Genomic DNA, 19,798 nt, shown 5'->3' with positions numbered 1-19,798 from the left:
CTTAATACTATGGGCCAATCTATGTCATGGCTGTCTGGTCTATTAACATGGACCAAGAAGGAAACGCGAATCTTGATCTTGGGTCTTGTACGTTGAGCATCACGACGCTCTGAGAAAAGGCTTGTTTTTCATCAGGTCCACTAACATGTGCCAATAACATCTCAGGATAACGCTGGCAAAACTACTCTTCTTTACAGACTCAAAGTAAGCCTCCTTTTGCGCCTGGCGCGGCGAATCGCATACATAACCTTATCGCATTCTTCACATTGGGGGATATCTCAACTAAGCTAACTTTATTCTTTGTAGATTGGCGAGGTCGTCACCACGATACCCACGATTGGCTTCAATGTCGAATCCGTCACCTACAAGAACTTACATCTTAATGTCTGGGTACGTTATCGATAATAACCCATATTTCCTTGCTCCATTTCATTGTTCTTCTGCTTTGCTTGTCGCATCACAGACCCAGCCTTTTAGTCGAGGCTACGATGCCCACATGACGCTCTGTCGCAAAAGGCCAAGGCCAAGCCTAAACCCCCGGCAAGAATATGCCACCCCTCCTCACTGGGCAACTGCTGCTAACACCTGGTTCAATTTTTTTGGCACGTGACAGGATCTAGGAGGCCAAACAAGTATAAGACCGTACTGGAGATGTTACTATGCCAATACGGCAGCTGTCATATTTGTGATTGATTCGACGGATATCGAGCGCTTGCAAACTGCATCAGACGAGTTGCGCGCCATGCTACAGGAGGATGAACTCAAGGAGGCGTCGCTGCTAGTCTTTGCCAACAAGCAAGACCAGCCAGGCGCAAAGGGTGCGGCCGATATATCCGAAGCCCTACGGCTTAGTGAACTGCGCGATCGCAACTGGACCATTGTAGGATGTTCAGCTATCGATGGAAGCGGTGTGAATGAGGGCATGGACTGGCTAGTGGTAAGTCGAATCAGGGATGTTGCAACCCATCTGTGTTGAGTTTTTTTTTCTAACATGTTATGTGTACAGTCAACTATTGCTCAGGAATAAGGCGCAGGTCGTCGCTCAATATCTACCATCAGTCTCGGGTGTTGATACAGCAAACATGCAGTCCCGCTCTTTCGACAGTTTATTTGGAAAGAATTATAGGGTCGCCCTGCGGCTTACCGGTCGGCCACAATACATCTAAGACATGGCTCATGGTATAGACCCAGCTTATGGATTGTATGATGTACACACAGTATCTATCCACCACTGGTACCGGGTGTAAACGACAAGATTTCGCCGACGGTGTCTTATATCTATGACCTCATACACCGTATGACTCTTGCATATATTATCTGCCACGCGGTTCGACTTCGCTATTCCTACCGGCATTAATACTTTTTTTCCCTTCATTTTTTCCATCATTTGACGCTCCAACTTTCACTCGCCAACCATACCTTCCCTTGTTTTGGGCTTTTTTTTTCATTTTTCCTGTCTCCTATTCTATACGTCTGCTTTTATTGTTTCTGTTTCTTCCTACACATGGGAGGAGGGTGTTGTCATCCTTTTATAAACCTTTAATATTGGCGGTTTCTTGCTTTAATTAGAGACAAGGGGAAATTTAGCATGAAAATCAGGGGGCATGACTTTCGCATCCCGCGCGTCTATGTTCAAGAAGACAAACAAATATGTCTACAATTTTATAGGTGGATGTGTATGTGTTCGTACGTACGTGCGTGCGTGCGTACATATTAGGTTGATTGATACAGGCACCATATTGTGTTGATACAGGTACAGTAACGAGTGGACTGAATTAGCTATTTAGAGATTTACTATCGAAGCATTGACGGCGATCAAATCTTGAGACGATGGGCTAGCAGCCTATTCACGCTTACGAATAGGGGACCAAGGGCAGACACATGAATGATCTCTATTCCTTCTTGTCTTCTAGACGAATCTCCGACACCGACACCGCTGGTCCAGACGGGGGATCGGGGCAATTGTCAACTCTATTCTAACAAGAAGTTACAAGTAAAAAATGGAAGAACAGCGAGAGGAGTGCCCATATGAATCATAACAGGGAATAAGGAAGGGAGTTGAAACGAGACAGGGTAGTTCTCGGATCCCGGCAAGAGCGATGTTAACTCTAAACATTAGGAGGAAATACAAGGGAAAGGGGCGATGTATGGGTTGGGTTCTTTGGATATTTGGGGGTCTTAGGGCAAGGCTTTGCGCTGTGCTTGTTAGATTGTAGTTCCCCTAGGCCTCAAGGTCAGCCCCTTCAAGTGCCAGAACCCTGTATCAGCCAAGGAATAAGATGAGCGAGCTTCGTAACAGATTTCCGTCTCTTCCCTATAGGCTAGTATACTTGACTCTATCTATGATTTGCCGTTCCTGTATGAAATGTCCCAAACAGGATACAAAGCTGGATAGAGACATAATAAGAGATTCAAAGATTCGCGCTTCTCGACAGCAAACGTCTCGGATTAGTCCAGTATTTAGAAAGCAGACAATAAATAGAAATGAAGGAAAATCTTTCGCAAAGCAATGGAAGAAGAAGAAACATCAGGTCAGACTAGCTCCAGATGCCCATCCACATGGAATTCTTCAAGTCTTGATTGAGGCCCCTCCATATGTTATTAATATCCCAGTATAAGAACAGTATCTTGACTTGGTCTTGTTTTTGTTTTGCTTTACCTCGTAATAGCTCCCAAGTGCAGTTATTTGGGGGCTGACAACGCGATAGGGGAGAAATATGAGGAAAGAAAAAAAAACAGGGGCAGAAATGTAGAGCACGTGGAGCCTGTTCTCTGACCCTTATGACCCTAACAGAGTTAGAGCTAAAATTACTTGCCGCAATATGGAACATAGAGTTGGAAGGAGCTACATAACAGAGCAGAGGTACGTAGTGAACAGCCACCTCCCATTCTCTCAGTTGGTAGCACTATCGGACTTTGGCCAGGCGGTTGCATGTGATTGTTTTTGGGAAGGAGCGAAATAACGATGCATATTGCTACATTAATAGATGTCGAGCCAGGGCTGTGTGGGAAAGGTATCAGGCCATGAGGGAAGAGCTACGAGGGAAAGAGACCGAGAAAAGATTGCAATGGAGACGAAAGAGACGCTAGTGAGAAACTTGGAGGAGAGGAGAGGAGATGTGTTAGGGGATGGGTGATTGTGACGGCATGAGCTCGCTTGCGTCCATACAAACGTGAAGCTGCAATTAAAAATAAAGGGCTGGGTTGGCAGCTCCTGTATATGCATGACAACGCAAGCCAAAAAGGAATAGATAACTCTCTTTTTGTTTTGGTTTCTGGGCAGATGTCTGCAGTTTTGATGTTGACTGATGTGACAAGTTGTGCCACCCTTTTCGGAACAAGCAACCGAAGTAGCGCCTCCTTCTAGGGGGGTGGGAGTTGATCGGCTCTCCTAGTTGGGATCTGGGTGTGCTTGGCCCATTTTAACGAGGAGAGCTCCACTTATAGCGAAAGAACATCTTCTTCCTCTCCACCAATCACAGACACCCTTTTCGCTCATCCTATCCTCTATTGTGATGGCTCAACAATCATATTTTGCACAAGCGCTAAAGATTCTAGGGATGGTCACTTGATGCTGTGCTTAGATGGAAGCCTTGATGCTACGCTCTCATCCCACATTCCTTGTTTGTTGAGGGAAAAAAAGATAAAAGAGAATGGAATGGAGATAACCTGTAATTAACGGGCTAAAGAGAGGGAAGAGAGGTAAGAGAGCAATCCCTTAACTTTCCTCCGACAAAGACGGAAAGAAAAAAAAGGCAAGTGCAACAGAAATACAAGGCAGACACATATTCTGCTGTTTTGGGCGTGCCTCACGACGCTGCTGGGAGTTGAGGGAGCAGCAGCATGTGCTTGAGACTCTTGGCTTCTTTCTTCGCTCCTCTCCTCGTCTTTCGTGAAATAAGACCGAAGCAGCGAGAGCAACCAAGCAACGAAAGCCAACAACGCCAACGCCAAGACTTCGGCTGAGCAAAAACCAAGACTTTTATGCGCTGGGAGTTCTGACTTGGACTAGGGACTGTGATTATCGAACCAGGGCTTGTGGGACTGAGAGCGAGCAACAGAGCAGGGTGGACAACAAGCCCCAGTTCACAGGAGCCCCACGGACCCATGAACCCACGACGTTGTTATCTTTCGACTAGCAGAAACAGCCGACCAGCCGACCAACCGACGGACCAACTGCCTTCGTGGCAATAGATAGAAAGAATGACGAGCAGGGATCCATTTGCCGTGTTTTGATTCGACGGAATAATAAAATCTCATTCAACTCCGAGGTTGGGATACAGATTTGAGTAGCAATACTGCTACTAGACTAGGGGGAACTTATGGCAGTTAAAGCACTAATACGACAAAAAGGGAAGGGGGGATTGGAAAGTGATAATTATAGCCCCTCCCCCCACATTTGCCGTCGCTGTGCTGCTGCAGAGGCAAGAAGTGAGACAAAGTGGAGCTTGGACAAGTATATGTGCTATAGACTGGGGCAAAAGCGCAAAAGTGCAGGTGTGAGGACGGAGAGAAATGAGGATGACGGCAGATTTGGATTTCTTTAGGCAGAGTTTCCGTTTTTCGTGAGCTTTGTACTAGAGGAAGAAAGAAAAAGGGAAGATGAATAACCAGAAAAAAAGAGATGGCTGGGGTCTACCCAAAGCCGACCAGAACGAAAATCCGGAGAAGGAAAAACGCAGTTGCCTATTTGCCCTGCCATGATTTCCATTGTCCTGCCCTGTTGGGTTTGTTTATTTTTCTATGTATATTTCACTTATTTGAAAGGTAACAGTAGTATCAAGAAGGCAGGGACCCACCCGAAAGGGAAAAGAGCCTAAAAGCCAAAATGCAAGAGGAACAGGCCGCGTCGGCCACTCACATGCTGCATATTTGATATGATAAGATTTGGAGAAGGAAGGTCCTGTTTTGCTGTAGCGACACAGAACACGGCTGAGCACCAGCAGCCAATGTCACGCTTAGATTTCTAAGCAGTTCAATTGGCCGCTTTGGGAGATAGAAGACGAGGCCAACTTCGCCGGCCTAGTCTATGATGTGCGCCATGTCCATGTGCACCACTACCTCTAGGCCTTATGCGTCATGGAAACATGTTTGGGAATCGTCTGGAAGGTATATTGCGGGGGCGAATCTCGGCTTCCTTCCGGACTTGTACCTATGTACTCTGGTACCTAGGTATCTTTGTACCTTTGTACCTTTGTATCTCTGTTGTCTTTGTAGTTGTAACACACACGCCTATTTTACACACACCACACACCACACACCACACACCACATACCCATGTACACAAACTCTTGGCACATATCCACACGCCCAACTCATCTAACACTTCTCTCTGCTTTGCTTTGCTCTGTTCTGCACAGTACCTTGCCCTGTCCATTCCTTCCCCCTCCACTCCCCTCCCCTCCCCTCCCCCGTCTCGCCATCTCTCTTGACTTTGTAATTCCACTTGCGTAAGGAGGGAGAATGATGACTGTAAGACAGAATCGCACTTGTCCGTGAACGTCTATAAGAGGCGACTAGCGCCACCTCCAACAAAGTAAGCACGAAGTATAAGTCATCGTCATCTCACTTCTTCGCACTCACACTCACACTCACACTACTTTTAAAATGGCAGGCCCTACCTCTTCTCGTCTCTCTCTCGCACTCCTCATATTTCTACCATTATTAACAATGGCTGAACCCGCTGCTGATCCGCATACTTTTCAGTATGACAAAGAACCTTTCTACACCACTTCCAATGGCTGCCCTGTAGCCAACCCCGAAGCCTACCAAAGAGTTGGTGCCAGAGGTCCTCTCCTGGTACAAGACTTCAACTTGCTTGATCTGCTGGCTCACTTTGACCGTGAACGTATTCCCGAGCGTGTCGTTCACGCCAAGGGATCTGGTGCCTTTGGCGAGGTAAGTGGCACAATCTTTTTTGTTGGTAGAGGTTATTTCACGGGTTCTGGCCGCTAACGCTACTGAAACAACAGTTCGAGGTTACCGATGATATCAGTGACATTACCATTATCGATGCCCTGAAGACCGTGGGCAAGAAGACTCCCGTCGCTGCCCGTTTCTCGACGGTTGGTGGTGAGAAGGGCTCTGCTGATACAGCCCGTGACCCCAGAGGTAAGATACCGCTACCCTTTCCCGTCCATGTTCTGTCCATCACTAACATATCATTTCTTTTCTCTAGGTTTCTCCCTCAAGTTCTACACCAATGAGGGTAACTGGGACTGGGTGTACAACAACACCCCCGTCTTCTTCCTCAGAGACCCGGCCAAGTTCCCTACCTTCATCCACACACAGAAGCGCAACCCGCAGACGCATCTGAAGGATGCCAACATGTTCTGGGACTACCTTTCCACCCACCAGGAGTCCATCCACCAGGTCATGATCCTCTTCTCTGACAGAGGCACTCCCTACTCTTACCGCCACATGCACGGCTACTCGGGCCACACCTATAAGTGGCAGAAGGCTGACGGCACCTTCAACTACGTTCAGGTGCATGTGAGGACCAACCAGGGTATCAAGACCCTGACCAATGAGGAGGCTGGAAAGCTGTCTGGCGAGAACCCCGACAGACATGCACAGGACCTGTTCGAGTCAATCGAGAAGGGTGACTACCCCAGCTGGAATGTCTACGTGCAGACCATGTCGCCTGAGCAGGCAGAGAAGTTCAAGTACAGCGTGTTTGACCTTACCAAAGTGTGGCCGCAGGCAGAGTTCCCTCTGCGCCGCTTCGGCAAGCTGACTCTGAACCGCAACCACGAGAACTACCATGCCGAGATTGAGCAGATGGCCTACTCGCCCTCGCACATGGTTCCTGGCATTGAGCCCTCGGCTGACCCCGTTCTACAGGCCCGTCTGTTTGCGTACCCTGACACCCAGCGTTACCGCCTGGGCGTTAACTACCAGCAGATCCCTGTCAACCGCCCTCTCAACGCCTTCAACCCGTGGCAGCGTGATGGTTCCATGGTCGTCGACGGTGGCTATGGTCGTAACCCCAACTACCCCAGCTCATACCGCAAGCTCCAGTTCAACGCCAATGTCAAGGTCACCAATGAACATGAAGTTTGGACTGGCGCTGTCACCAACGAGCTTTTCCAGGAGGTTTCGGACGCTGACTTTGAGCAGCCTGCTAAGCTTTGGGAGGTCATTGGAAGAACAGAGGGCCAGCAACAGAACCTGGTGAACAACGTGGCCGCCCACCTGTCTGCAGCACAGGTTGACATCCGTAACCGTACATACGAGATGTTTGGCAGAGTCAACGAAAGCCTGGGACAGCAAATCCGTGATGCCACGGAGAAGAAGGTTACTGAGAAGGCTGCTGCTTAGTGAACGCGGTGGAGATTTGGATTTGCGATGTTTCTTTTTTGTCTTTTTTTCTTTTCTTTTCGCTCTTTTTTTGGCTGGTTGGAGTTGGACGCGGCAGCAGGACTCGCCACATTCTTTTATGACCCTTTTTCGATTCTTTGTTCAGTATTTTTTCATCACGAGAATTTTTTTATTTTACCTTTATTTTACTTTTCATTTATGGTTACTATTTTTATACTATCGTGTCGTGTGATATGTAAAGTAAAAAAAACGGATACCATGTAGTTGCAACAGTACCACTCCATCTGCGGTGAAGGCACGAAAAAAAAACTGCACACACTTGTCTCCGATACGGGGAATCGAACCCCGGCCTTCTCGGTGAGAGCGAGATATCCTAGCCCCTAGACCATATCGGATTAGCTTGCTTGCGCGGTGAAACTGCGCCGTATTGCGGATGAAAAACGGTACACTATAGCACTGCCGATCGTTTGAGCGGAACCGGGCCGGGGTCATGTGTTTTTCATGCCCGGGGAGGCTACCTGTTCTCAGACAACTCGACTAGTCCTGTATCGCTGCGAGGAAGAAAATATCGAAATCCGTAGACGTTGAATAAATTCAAGTTTAAATCCAAGGTACTGGAATCTCAACTGATAAATATAGGCCGCATAACAAGCAGCATCCACGCGGTGTGGATAGGCTGAAGAACCGATAAACACTAGATAAATTCAAGTTCAAGCTCAAGAAGTGCACATTACTACCGCACAAGCAGTGCCTATACCTCTCAGCTTGGCTAGTGGCTGATCTTCTCTGACATGTCTAGTGTATGACGATGAAACCCTGATAGACCAGAATTTAGCTCGAATGCTACAATTCCATGATATACGACACTTGTTGCATCTGGTACACCTTTCTGGACATCGAAAAGCAAGCTTTTTCTTGGCCATGCAGATTATAGCATGTGTCTACGTATATGCATGTTGACATTCACAGTTGTTCCCCCTTGTACCTATCTATCTGCATGTATACAATGTCCCTTTTATGTTGTGTGCTATGTATCTTGCTACAAATGGCCCCACTATTTTCCTGGCACTTCCGGGATTTGTCTAACCTGGCCGGATCGGATTCTAAATGTCGTAATGCTAATAATAAGGGCTACTCTCCCTTGTGTCTACCTACTGCAGATTGGTTTGTTTCGCTGTGGTTAATTGGTGGTCTGACCCCTCAAAAATGAACGTTTAAGCTTGAAGTCTATCGACAAAGGCCAGTACGCATATACCTGTTATGGTTGCCTGAACCTTAAGCTTGACCGTTTTGAACCTCAATTAAGCTTTTTTTTTTTTTCTCTCAATCTAGAGAACTGCCAACAAAGCCTTCTTTCTTCCTCTCAATTCCTTTTTTTGTTATCTCTTCCTCTTCCCATTCTTCCAGTGAAAATTGCTCGTTGCTCTGTCTCAAGCATCACCATAACTACAGCGAGCACAAATTATCGAGACTAGCAAAGAAAAAGAGGCCTTTATAGTCTTCCTATAGAAGGCTCTTTATGGTCGTCCTTTGGCCTTCCTTGTCTCTTCCCCCCTCCTTTCTTTTTTCTCGTCTTTTCCCTCAAAATGTCACTCCTCAGTTGTGCTGCTCGCTCTCTGAAAAGCAGCACTAACCCCAAGCCCAACCCCAGACATCGGCACAATAAGACTTGTGTGGGCCTCTTGCTAGGTTTACAGGGCTTGAGTGCCCTGTATTTGCAGCGCTCTCTGCGCTATAGCGCTTGCCCAGGCACACTACCCCGTAGGGGGCTTAGCACAGTTACTGACGATGGTTGCTGGATCCAGGGGGGGCTCCACAGGTCGCGCCATCATCCACGTCATCTTGGGCGGCTTTTCTACTCGGATGTTTCGCAGTCGTCGTCGTCGTCGCCCTTTGCTTCGGCTATTGCTCCTGGTTTAGCCTGTGGAACAACAACAGAAGAAATATCACCATCGCCGTCGTCATTAGCTACTACGGCTGCTGCAAATCGCCTATCCTCAAGGTCTAATTGGCTAGCGAAGTCCTCCCCTCCTCAAGCCCTATGTCTGTCCTCTACTAGCGGGGTCGCATTTATTACTACAGCGGCCTTGCCCCAGCCTCAATCCCAGTCACAATCAAGGGGTCCAGCTGTCAATAATACCAAAAACACCTCCAATTCCCCCCTGTTATCGCTACCAGCCTGGACAGCATCCCCGACCAGTGCCACTGCCACCATTGCGACAGTTACTGAACCATTAGCAACAACCGCTGTATCAAGCACACCAAGAAAAACGCCATCAACTGTTGCTTTTGCTGCTTTGCCACCATACTTGGGAGCACATCTGCCACTAGATGCACCATCATTTGGCAGGAATATCACTACCACAACACTACCATCATCGCGATTAGCGTCGTCATCTCGCCCTGTTACGCCGGCTTTGAGTCTTAGTGTCACGCCCCAAACGTTTTCATCTCGGCTAGCGATACTTGACTCTTCTATTTCTTCCTCTCCTCTTTTTCGCTTTTCTCCCCTTTCTTCTTCTTCTGCTTCTCTCTGCTCTGCTTTATCTTCGTTGTCATCTTCCTCGTCGCCCTCTTTCGCTCATATCCTCGACCTTTCTCGTCCGCCCCTTTCGCATCCACCAACCCGCGTTGCTTCTCTTCTGTCTTCATCGTCCGCTCACCGACGTCCATCTCCTCTCGCTGCTGCTATAGTCACTATGTCCGCGATCCAGACACGCACACATGGTGGCCACCATCACCACCACCACCATCACCATCACGATAACATATACCTTACCTCCAAGGACAAAAACGATGCTGGTGTGCGTATCACCCGCATTGGCTTGTTGTCGAATCTTGGCATGGCAATTGCCAAAGGCATTGGAGGTTATGCCTTTAACTCACATGCTATGGTTGCTGACGCCTACCATAGCGTTACAGACCTGGCCTCTGATATTCTTACACTTGCTACCGTCTCATGGAGCTTAAAGGAGCCCACGCACGACTACCCAACTGGCTTTGGAAAGGTCGAGAGCTTAGGCTCCTTGGGTGTCTCAGGCATGCTGCTAACCGGCGGTCTTCTCATGTGTTGGAGTAGTTTTGTCGCCCTATTAGAACAAATAGGCCTAGACCCAGCTGCGTTAGGGGGTATTTTGGCCCATGCTCATGATCATGGCCACAGCCATAGTCATAGTCACGGAAGCGGAGGACCTAGTCTTCATGCTGCATGGCTTGCCGCCGGAACCATTGCAATCAAAGAGTGGCTTTACCACAAGAGTAAGTCTAGGTAGCACCCTTTGCTCTACAAAAAATCGATAACTTATTTGCTAATCTTCCCTCACCCCACAGCCATGGCCGTTGCGCGTGCGCGTAAATCCTCTGTCCTGGCTTCCAATGCCATTCACCACCGCGTCGATTCCCTGACTGGCGTCGTCACCCTTGCCGTCATTCTAGCCTCAAACTGGTTTACCAATGCCGAATGGCTCGACTCCGTTGGCGGCTTATTAATCTCTATCCTGGTGATCAAGGCCGGCGCTGAAAACACCATTGCCGCCGTTTCTGAACTGGCCGATCGTGCCATTGACACCGACACCGCCAGCTCTGTGCGCAAGTACTCGCTGCGCGTGCTACAGGATTTAGAGCCCGGCCATGGCTTGGAGATTCGCGAAGTTGGCGGCGTCAAGTCGGGCCAGAACTACTTGATTGATATTGAAGTTGCCGTGCCGTTGAGCTGGACCATTGAGAAAATGCGCACCATCGAAGATGCTGTTCGCTTTCAGATCGGTTCTCGCGTACGGGGCGCCAAGCGTGTTCGTGTACGTTTTGTGCCGGTTGAGGGCGTAGAGCAGAAGAGCTTCGATGAATTTGTGCCGGGCGATGTGACCCCTCGCGAATCTACACCGGAGCCAGAAGAGCACGACCATGATGGCCATGATCACAAACACTCTAATGGAAAGTCTGGCAAGGAGTAATAGAAGGCTAACAGCAGGATGGGAATCATTGTCATTTTCTTTTTTTTAGTCAGGGGTGCATAGTTTGGTGAATAAGGAGTTCTCTGCATGTTGGAATCTAACCCAATTTTTTACATGAAAACAATCATGCTCTATGCCAATCGATGTCGTGGCGTAGCAGGCGTATATATATACAGTGTGCACATAACCTGAGAAGGTAACGTAGTGTTTCTGAGTAACTGTACAGCCGCCATTCCACCCGCTTGTCGCCTTACTCAGCCGCTCCAGGCTCATTGGAGCGCATCATAGTTTCTCGCCCAGCCCCTGTTCAAAACTAAAGCTGGGACCATCCATCTTGTTAAAGGATGAACAAAGACCAAGGCCCAAGTCCTCCGTTAGAAAATGATGCGCCTAAGAAAACCACTCAGTACTCATTTGCAGCTTCCCCGTTTCCTAACCTACATATTGCGGACTAGCTGCACTTATACTTCAAGGAAAGAGCTAACCCAGACGGCTTTCTGTTGGGAGATCTAGTTTCTTTTTGACTCAACTCTTTTTCTTTTGGTAGTTGCCTAGTTATAAACAGAAAAAGCATTTTGCCTTGAGGCTATTTATCCACCCACATCTTGCGATCTCCATCCCTCCTCCTTATCTTCACCATGGCTCATTATCTCGGCCTCGACTTATCTACTCAGCAACTAAAAGGTGAGCAAGCTTTCTCGTAACACACCATAGTCTTTTATAGCCCCCCATAGCCGTTCATATTCTGCTACACAATTACCCGTGTTCTGACGCTCGTATCCCTGAACAGCCATCGTAGTCTCTTCCGATCTCACAGTTGTCTCCGAAGCCAAGGTTGACTTCGACGCTGACTTTGGATCTCAGTATGGCATCACGAAAGGTGTGCACATTAATCAAAATGACAACTCAGTTTACGCCCCAGTAGCCATGTGGCTTGAGGCCCTGGACCTTGTCCTTGCCCGTCTCAGTGCCACAACCGACATGGCCGCCATCAAAGGCATTAGTGGTTCATGTCAGCAGCATGGCAGTGTATACTGGAGTCTGAGTGCAGAGGAGAAATTGAAGGGCCTCGCCGCAGGAAGTAGCCGTGGGCTCAAGGAGCAGTTAGACATGGCGTTTTCCCATCCATGGGCACCTAATTGGCAAGATGGGAGTACACAGAGAGAATGCGATCAGTTTGACGCTGAGTTTGGGTCGCCAGCAAAGCTGGCTGAAATCACAGGAAGTGCAGCCCACCATGTGAGTCTCACCTCTCCTTAGGCTTGCTACCCACGTTGGCATTATACTAAACACCTCGCCCGCAGCGTTTTACTGGCCCTCAAATCATGCGGCTGAAACGTCTTTTCCCGGATATGTATTCCAACACTAGCCGAATCTCTCTGGTCTCCTCGTTTCTTGCATCTCTGCTCCTGGGTCATATTGCGCCCATAGATATCAGTGATGCTTGTGGAATGAATCTTTGGGACATTTCTGCTAATGACTGGAGCCTGGCTTTGCTCCATCTCACAACACAGGCCAGTTCCGATCCAGCCGCTGCAGCGGAAATACGGGCCAAACTTGGGTCTGTGCGACGCGATGGTGGTGGCTCTATGGGCTCTTTGTCTCCATACTTTGTAATCAAGTACGGTATGAGTCTAGATTGCCAGATTGCTCCGTTTACTGGAGACAACCCTGCGACCATTCTGGCTCTGCCCCTGCGACCTATGGATGCTATCATCTCATTGGGCACGTCGACCACATTCTTGATGAGCACGCCGTACTACAAGCCTGACCCTGCGTATCATTTTTTCAACCATCCCACTACGCCCGGCCAATACATGTTCATGTTATGTTACAAGAATGGCGGCCTGGCCCGTGAAAAGGTTCGAGATGCGCTTCCATCTGCGGCTGATAAAGATGGTGATGCTTGGGCCTCTTTCAACTCAAAGGTGACAGGCACTAGCCCGCTGCATATGGGAAACGAAGAGGACAAGGCCAAACTAGGGTTGTACTTTTATCTCAATGAGATTGTCCCCAATATCCGCGCGGGAACATGGCGGTTTGAATGCGGGCCAAGCGGTGACAACTTGACACAATTACCAGCCGAGAAAGCTTGGGATCCTGAGCTGGATGCTAGAGCTATCGTTGAATCACAAGCTTTAAGCATAAAACTTCGATCCAAGAATCTCGTACACAGCCCAGTTAACCAACCCAGCTTTCCCCCACAACCTCGCCGAATCTACCTTGTAGGTGGCGGCTCATTAAATCCGGCCATTTCTAAGGTCATGGGCGATGTCTTGGGTGGACTAGAAGGCGTATATCGGCTTGATGTGGGCGGTAATGCCTGTGCCTTGGGAGGTGCATACAAAGCCGTATGGGCTTTGGAGAGAGCTGAAGGCGAAACGTTTGATGAGCTCATCGGGAAGCGCTGGAAGGAGGAGGCCGCCATCGAAAAGGTTAGTGATGGCTATGACGAGAAAGTTTTTGCCAAGTATGAGAAAGTCCTAGGGGCTTTCGAGCAGATGGAGACAAGGCTACTAGCTGAAGAGGGCCGTTAGGTACATATGTAAATCATAAAAGCGTAAAGCATCTTTTCGTTATTTAATAGTGAAAACGCAGCAGTAATAGCGTTAAACCCCAGGTATAACACAGCAGTTAGGAAAAAAGAACTCCTCGATAGCGCCAGACAATAAATCAAAATCCCACAGCAGCCCCGACTAACACTCTGACTATATTCTCGCACGACCTATCCGATCTAGCGGACATATTTATTCATGAATCGTCGGTGGAAGTCAGACCGCAACATATCGTTGACGAACTCCTTTTTGCCCTTGTCTTCTGTGCCACGAGCCTGGTTCTTGAAAACGACATCGTCATTCCAGCGCCGCTTGATATTAAAATCCGGCTTGTTCAGCAACGGATTACCCATAGCAATATCGCGCACACGCTCTTCCTCCTCTTCTGCAGCGCGCTCGCGCTCTTCACGCGCTTTCTTCTCGGCTTTTTCGCGCCGCACGCGCTCTAACTCGCGCTGCAGTTCAGCCTCTGAGTCGTCACTTTCATCGCTACTGCTATCATCATCGTCGTCGTCGTCATCGTCGGCTTCTGATTCATCTCCTGGCCCTCCATCGTCGTCTGATGAATCAGCATCAATAGCGCGTGACTCCTGCAAAACTCTGCGACGCTTAGCATCGGCATCGGCTAGCAGGCCACCCGTGTCTTCATCGCCATCTGTGTTAGTTGCGGCACTGCTGCGCTTCAGACTGGCGCGCACAGCGTCATTATCACCGTCTTCGTCGTGTGGAGATGCCAGTGTCGAGCCGTGCTTCTTGGCGAAATGTGCGGCCTCGGCGGCAAGCAGCTCGGCACGCATGTCGTGCACAACATCACCGGTGTCCGTCGGGGCCGAGATTCCGCCCGAGCCGCCTTGGCCAGGCTGGCGGTACTTCAGGCTCGTGTAGGCTGGGAGGAGGCGCTGATGAAAGCCTGGCCCACGTAGGGCTTCTTTGCCTCGGGCCTAAAAGAGAAAGGGGAGTTAGTAGCTGGTCGCTGAGGAAGAGTGGGGATGGGGCACGCACCGGATCAAAGGTAGGGCGATGTGCGGTCGTCATTTTGATGCGGTTCGTATAGCTTTTATGTAAGGGAAAATATATAAAATGTAGGTACAGAGCAACCTTAGTTAACCCAGGCCTTGATGCTGAGACAAGGCTGTGGCTTTGGATTGCTTTTTTTGCTCAGCCTTGGCTGGCATTTACAAAGTGCGACTTCACCGCCCGGCAGAAAAAAAGCTCGCTGATTTTGGCGAGACTAAGCTTTCAACTGAAGCCTTGATGTCGAGAGATGGAGTCCAGATTTTCTGTGGAAAACTGCTGTTGGGAAATTTTGCTTTATCATATTTACCGCATATACAGATATCAAAAGCGGAATAGTTTTGCCTTACTCTAGCTTTCATATCCAGCCTCACATAAATCTCACACAATCTGCTACCATGCCTCGTGAAGCAGAACCCAGTCAGATCGAAAAGGACTTTGTGCTCCAGGCTCTAGACGAAGGTTTACGTTTAGATGGCCGGACACTAAATCAATTCAGAGAACTAAATATCTCATTCGGCGATGAATACGGCGTGGCAGAGGTGACATTGGGCAAAACAAGGTGAGCCCAAGTTCCAATCCATGTCAAGATATCCATCTCGACTAACTCTCTCAACTACAGAGTTCTAGCCAAAGTAGCAGCGGAAGTCACAGTGCCCTACTCTGACCGGCCATTCGACGGCGTCTTTACAATATCCACAGAGTTCAGCCCCATGGTGTCCCCGGCATACGAAGTCAACCGACCCAACGAGGGCGAAATGCTGCTCTCGCGCATCTTGGAGAAAACCGTGCGGCGCTCGGGCGCACTAGACACCGAGTCTCTGTGTCTAATCGCCGGCCAGAAGTGCTGGGCCATCCGTGTTGATGTGCACGTGCTCTCCAACGACGGAAATTTGATCGATGTTGCGTGTCTAGCCATGGTAGCAGCCCTACGCCACTTCCGCCGTCCAGATACTACAATCGATGGTGGGGTAGTCACAGTCTACACACCAGCCGAGCGCGAGCCCGTTGCACTCAGCTGGCTGCACTCGCCTCTATGTGTAACCTTTGGTTTCTATGGTGAGGATGGCAAAATCGTCCTGCTGGACGCCACGCATCTTGAGGAGCAGCTGCGCCAGAGTGCCTTCTGTGTCAGCTTGAATAAGCACGGCGAGGTCTGTCATATGACCAAAATGGGGGGCCTAGCTGTTGAGGCCACTGACATGCTGCAATGCGGAGCCTTGGCAATGGAGAAGGTCAGAGAATTGACCAATTTGCTAGAACAGAAGCTCAAGGACGACGCAAAGGCGAGGGATAAGGGTGGCTTTATGGCCGAATTACGGGCAGAGAACGAGCGGCCAATTATGTAAAACCGAACGTATAATAAGATGGGAAAGGAGAAGAGGAGCAAACAAATTTAAGGCCAACGACATGGTTGGTACCACCAGCATCAAAGACGGAATTGCATAGAATGGACAGGAACAAAAAAAAAACGAGATACCCCATTACGAAAGACGTGCCAAGGATTGGATACTCGGGAACGCAAACAACCAAAAGATAAAAGATCAAAAAGTACCAAATCAAAACACACCCAAACCACAACGAGAGCTAGCTGGATCCAATCAATATCATCAATCATATCAGCCAAAAGTGAAGCCAAAAACGCCGTATGCGCCAAACATGAGCCGGGTATCAGGGGTCGTCTCTTGCGCCCTTCCGTCTGTCGGCAAGTCCAAACAAGCAATCGCTTCTACGCAACACTAGCAAGTCCGCCCGCCGCCTACGCCATCACCGCATCACTGGTGGCCTCGACTCCTTGTTCCACTTGACACGTGAACGGACCCATTCCACTGCCTCCGTCACACCTGTGCCCGTCAAGGCACTAATTGGCAATACCCGCGAGTCTCTGATACTGTCTGCCTTCTCTCCTTCAAACACCTTCTTAACCAAGCCTTCTTTAATCCGCACGACCTCAACGCAGTCTTCGCGGTCCTGTTTGTTAGCTAGTACCAACAACGGCACGCCCTCGGTATCAGAGTGCTGTAGTACGTCCTCGAGCACAAGTCGGCACTCGTCAAGACGGCCATCAGCAACATCCTCAGTGGCCCCGCGGGAGACACGCGTGTGTGAATTAGAAGCCATGCCCACGTTCAAATCGTCGGCGTCATGGTCGACGTCATCGTCCAGACTACCGTTACCAATGTCGGTGCTGTCAATTATGAATACAATGGCATGACAACTAGCGTAGTAGCTCTGCCAAAGCTTACGCAGGCTCATCTGGCCACCGACATCCCATAGCTTGAGGTACATGTCGGGCAACTCGATAGTGGATACGTTCTGGCCGACCGTTGGTACGGTCTTGAGACGCGGAGCGGGCCGGTCAGGCATAAAGAGGGATTTGACCTGTTCGTGGAATGTTGTTTTGCCAGCATTGTCAAGGCCGAGGAGAATGACGGAGTATTCTAGAGACACAATGCGGGTTAGGGTTTCTGGTATAGGGCTGGACTTGTGAACTGGTACCGGGGCGCGGCTTAAGGGGAAGAAAGCTGCTGGAGCTCATTTTATTACTAACCCTCCTTGCTAGTAGCCATCATGTACAGGCCTTTGGCTAGGTGATACATGACTGCTGCTAGGGGTATAGCGGTAGTGATAGTAGTAGTAGTGGCTTAAGAAAAAAAAAAAAAGAAAAGTAAGCAAGATTCAAGCTCTAGAGAATACGAGAAGGGGCGGCGCGGTTGAAGCAAGGCTGAACACAGGCTTGACGTCGGTTTAGCATGGGAAGCTCTGAAACACAACTGCTTCCCCACATTGGGGTTAAGGGTTGATAAGTAAATAAAAGTGGGGTTTTGATAGATAACGTCCTTGAGCTGTGCTTACCCGAAGCTAGCAAGTGTAACCCTTACGAAGGACGCTCCTTGTGTAATTACAGCTGCAATGGGTTTGTGCCTTTAAACATCAGGCACTAGCGCTAGAAACAAAGAAGTCTTTTTCTAGAAGTCGATTATTATTTCCTAGACCACATAAAGAGAAGTCTTACTGTAAGTAGGGCAGTTGCCGGATTAGATAAAGGGAGGACTGTATTTGTTATTTTTGTAAAATAGGGAGAGAAAAAAGAAGAGGCCAAAAGGAAAGGAAGTAACGAAGAAACCAGGCAGGAACTCGAGCCCTGACTTAGATTAGCTGTCATGACCTAAACAGGAAGGCACGTGGCAGGCATTGAACCCCGAAGCAGAGCACATGAAAAGATGAGAGCGAAAGGCGACATTCCAGACAATAGTGAGTATTTGATATGGAAAGTTCATTTAGGAGCATTGTGTGGGGAAATTTGATTTCAATGGGCGGCGAATTGCGGGAATTGTAATTGTTTTGTACTGCAAGCGGCTAGGCAGAGAGAAGGAAGGGCCTCGTTTGCTCGCTTGGGATTGATTATTGTTGGTTTAGACAAAGAAAGAGGAACCGGTAGAAGGACATATTTCTTCTAGAACGTACAAGCGTCGCTGTGACTCTGGCCGAGTTTCTTAAGGGAGGAGGATGTTACGCAAACGAACAAACAGACTGTAAAAAAAAAAAATGAAAAAATGAAACTTTGAGCAACACAACGTTGCTGCCGGTTACCTTGTTGTCAAGCCTTTGTTTTTTTCTTTGCTGTTGTTTCTTCCAAGTTGGGAGGGCTGGGGCTGGACTAAGTTAAGCTTTGCAAAGCCAAGCCGTAGACATGCGCTTTTTTCCTTTCTTTTGCTACTGCCGATCTGCTGCTTGTTTTGTAATATAATATGCTGGGAAGAAGACCTTGTCCAGGAAGACTGACCAGGTTGCTTGTTGTTGTTTATGCTGGACCGGCATGCGTCAAGAGCCTGACCCGGTGATGGTCAGCTAACCAACCAACTAACCAAACACCAGCCTTTCTTTTTGGATGCGGATGGGGAGACATAGAAAAAGAGAAGGCAGCGAAAGTTTCAGATGCTGGAATGTTGCGGGGTTTTCTTCTTCTGTCTTCTACAGGTGTTCCAGGTTCTTTCTAAGTGCGGTGGGTTACCCATTGTCACAGCTATTGGGTCGACGGATTGAGTAGAGCGCAACACACATGCTAGAAGAGCCAAGAAGCAAGCTCTTCATACTAGAACAGCTGGCTCTTTTAACAATGCAGTTATCTTTCTAGTAATAGTAGTGGATTTATTCTCCTGCTCCCCTCTCTTGACGATGCAGGGGAACATAAATAAGAAAATAAGAAGGCAGGATAAACAAGGCTAGGGAACAAGGAAGAGCGGCAAGACAAGGTAGGCAGCAGACAAGGACAGGGGCAAAGAGTTGCTGTTGGATATTAGTGTTGGTTGATGCTGCTGTTGCTGCTGCTTTTGGGTTTACGGCATAAGGCAAGAAGAAAAGGGACAGATCAACGGCCCAAAAGAGAAACCTGGAAAGCAAAGCTGGGTGGATTATATCCCCCCCTCTCTCTTCTACCCCTCGGACCTGCAGCATGCAGAACGCGTGAGAAAGAAACTGGGTATTTTTCTTCTTTTGCCTGGTCTTGTATAGATAATGCAAGATATTGCAATTAACGGCCCTGCAAAAATACAAGTGGTCGCCATGCAAGATATCTACCAAGAGGCGTGAGTATGCATGTAAATGAAAAGCAGGCGCAAGAACTAACAAGACGGAGAGAGAAAGAGAAAAAAGCAAGTACCAGATTTGGCAGACGCTGACAAGGGGGCTTTGCCGACAAACAAAGGAAGGAGAGGAAGAAAGCGGAGACGACCGTTTGTTGTAGGCAAAGAACAGTGGAGAGGCGGGGGCCCAGATAATGCCCACTGCCCCAAATTCTTCTTTTCTGGCGTTAGGCACAGCCCATCGCTCTTGCCATTGTAAAAAGTTAAATTGATAGTTAATTGGGTTGATATAAATGGGGCGGTGACGGCCGAACATAACATGAGAATGAAGAGCAAATGAGAAAAAGTAGAGTGCCTTGGGCTTACAAGC

The 19,798-nt window shown here is 48.7% G+C and overlaps 7 protein-coding genes across 7 annotated transcripts; 5 read left to right on the top strand and 2 right to left on the bottom strand.

The window, feature by feature from the left end:
* Positions 1–9: 9 nt before the first annotated feature.
* On the top strand, positions 10–1,027 carry HOO65_060180 (ADP-ribosylation factor-like protein 1; the record flags this gene model as incomplete). Its single annotated transcript, XM_071003986.1, has 5 exons — positions 10–87; positions 166–204; positions 307–390; positions 614–937; positions 1,007–1,027. 5 exons carry the CDS (start codon positions 10–12, stop codon positions 1,025–1,027), a joined length of 546 nt encoding a protein of 181 aa, XP_070857530.1.
* A 4,643-nt stretch (positions 1,028–5,670) lies between these two features.
* Positions 5,671–7,320, top strand: HOO65_060179 (Peroxisomal catalase; the record flags this gene model as incomplete). The annotated part of the gene is made up of 3 exons (XM_071003838.1): positions 5,671–5,898; positions 5,973–6,111; positions 6,179–7,320. The coding sequence occupies 3 exons, from the start codon at positions 5,671–5,673 to the stop codon at positions 7,318–7,320; spliced, it is 1,509 nt and encodes a 502-aa protein (XP_070857529.1).
* Positions 7,321–10,019: 2,699 nt separating this feature from the next.
* Positions 10,020–11,273, top strand: HOO65_060178 (Mitochondrial metal transporter 2; the record flags this gene model as incomplete). Its single annotated transcript, XM_071003929.1, has 2 exons — positions 10,020–10,578; positions 10,651–11,273. The coding sequence occupies 2 exons, from the start codon at positions 10,020–10,022 to the stop codon at positions 11,271–11,273; spliced, it is 1,182 nt and encodes a 393-aa protein (XP_070857528.1).
* A 638-nt stretch (positions 11,274–11,911) lies between these two features.
* Positions 11,912–13,810, top strand: HOO65_060177 (D-xylulose kinase; the record flags this gene model as incomplete). The annotated part of the gene is made up of 3 exons (XM_071003788.1): positions 11,912–11,957; positions 12,064–12,512; positions 12,578–13,810. 3 exons carry the CDS (start codon positions 11,912–11,914, stop codon positions 13,808–13,810), a joined length of 1,728 nt encoding a protein of 575 aa, XP_070857527.1.
* Positions 13,811–14,007: 197 nt separating this feature from the next.
* On the bottom strand, positions 14,008–14,863 carry HOO65_060176 (Pre-mRNA-splicing factor cwc15; the record flags this gene model as incomplete). The annotated part of the gene is made up of 2 exons (XM_071004024.1): positions 14,008–14,769; positions 14,831–14,863. 2 exons carry the CDS (start codon positions 14,861–14,863, stop codon positions 14,008–14,010), a joined length of 795 nt encoding a protein of 264 aa, XP_070857526.1.
* Positions 14,864–15,240: 377 nt separating this feature from the next.
* On the top strand, positions 15,241–16,191 carry HOO65_060175 (Exosome complex component rrp45; the record flags this gene model as incomplete). The annotated part of the gene is made up of 2 exons (XM_071004002.1): positions 15,241–15,404; positions 15,465–16,191. The coding sequence occupies 2 exons, from the start codon at positions 15,241–15,243 to the stop codon at positions 16,189–16,191; spliced, it is 891 nt and encodes a 296-aa protein (XP_070857525.1).
* Positions 16,192–16,609: 418 nt separating this feature from the next.
* Positions 16,610–17,442, bottom strand: HOO65_060174 (ADP-ribosylation factor family protein; the record flags this gene model as incomplete). The annotated part of the gene is made up of 2 exons (XM_071004027.1): positions 16,610–17,334; positions 17,394–17,442. The coding sequence occupies 2 exons, from the start codon at positions 17,440–17,442 to the stop codon at positions 16,610–16,612; spliced, it is 774 nt and encodes a 257-aa protein (XP_070857524.1).
* Positions 17,443–19,798: the final 2,356 nt, after the last annotated feature.

Source organism: Ceratocystis lukuohia, assembly GCF_044167205.1.
Source record: "Ceratocystis lukuohia strain C4212 chromosome Unknown Supercontig6_pilon, whole genome shotgun sequence".
Classification (NCBI taxonomy): domain Eukaryota; kingdom Fungi; phylum Ascomycota; class Sordariomycetes; order Microascales; family Ceratocystidaceae; genus Ceratocystis; species Ceratocystis lukuohia.
The sequence above is the reverse complement of the archived record's forward strand: the minus strand, read 5'-3'. Positions and strand labels throughout refer to the sequence as shown.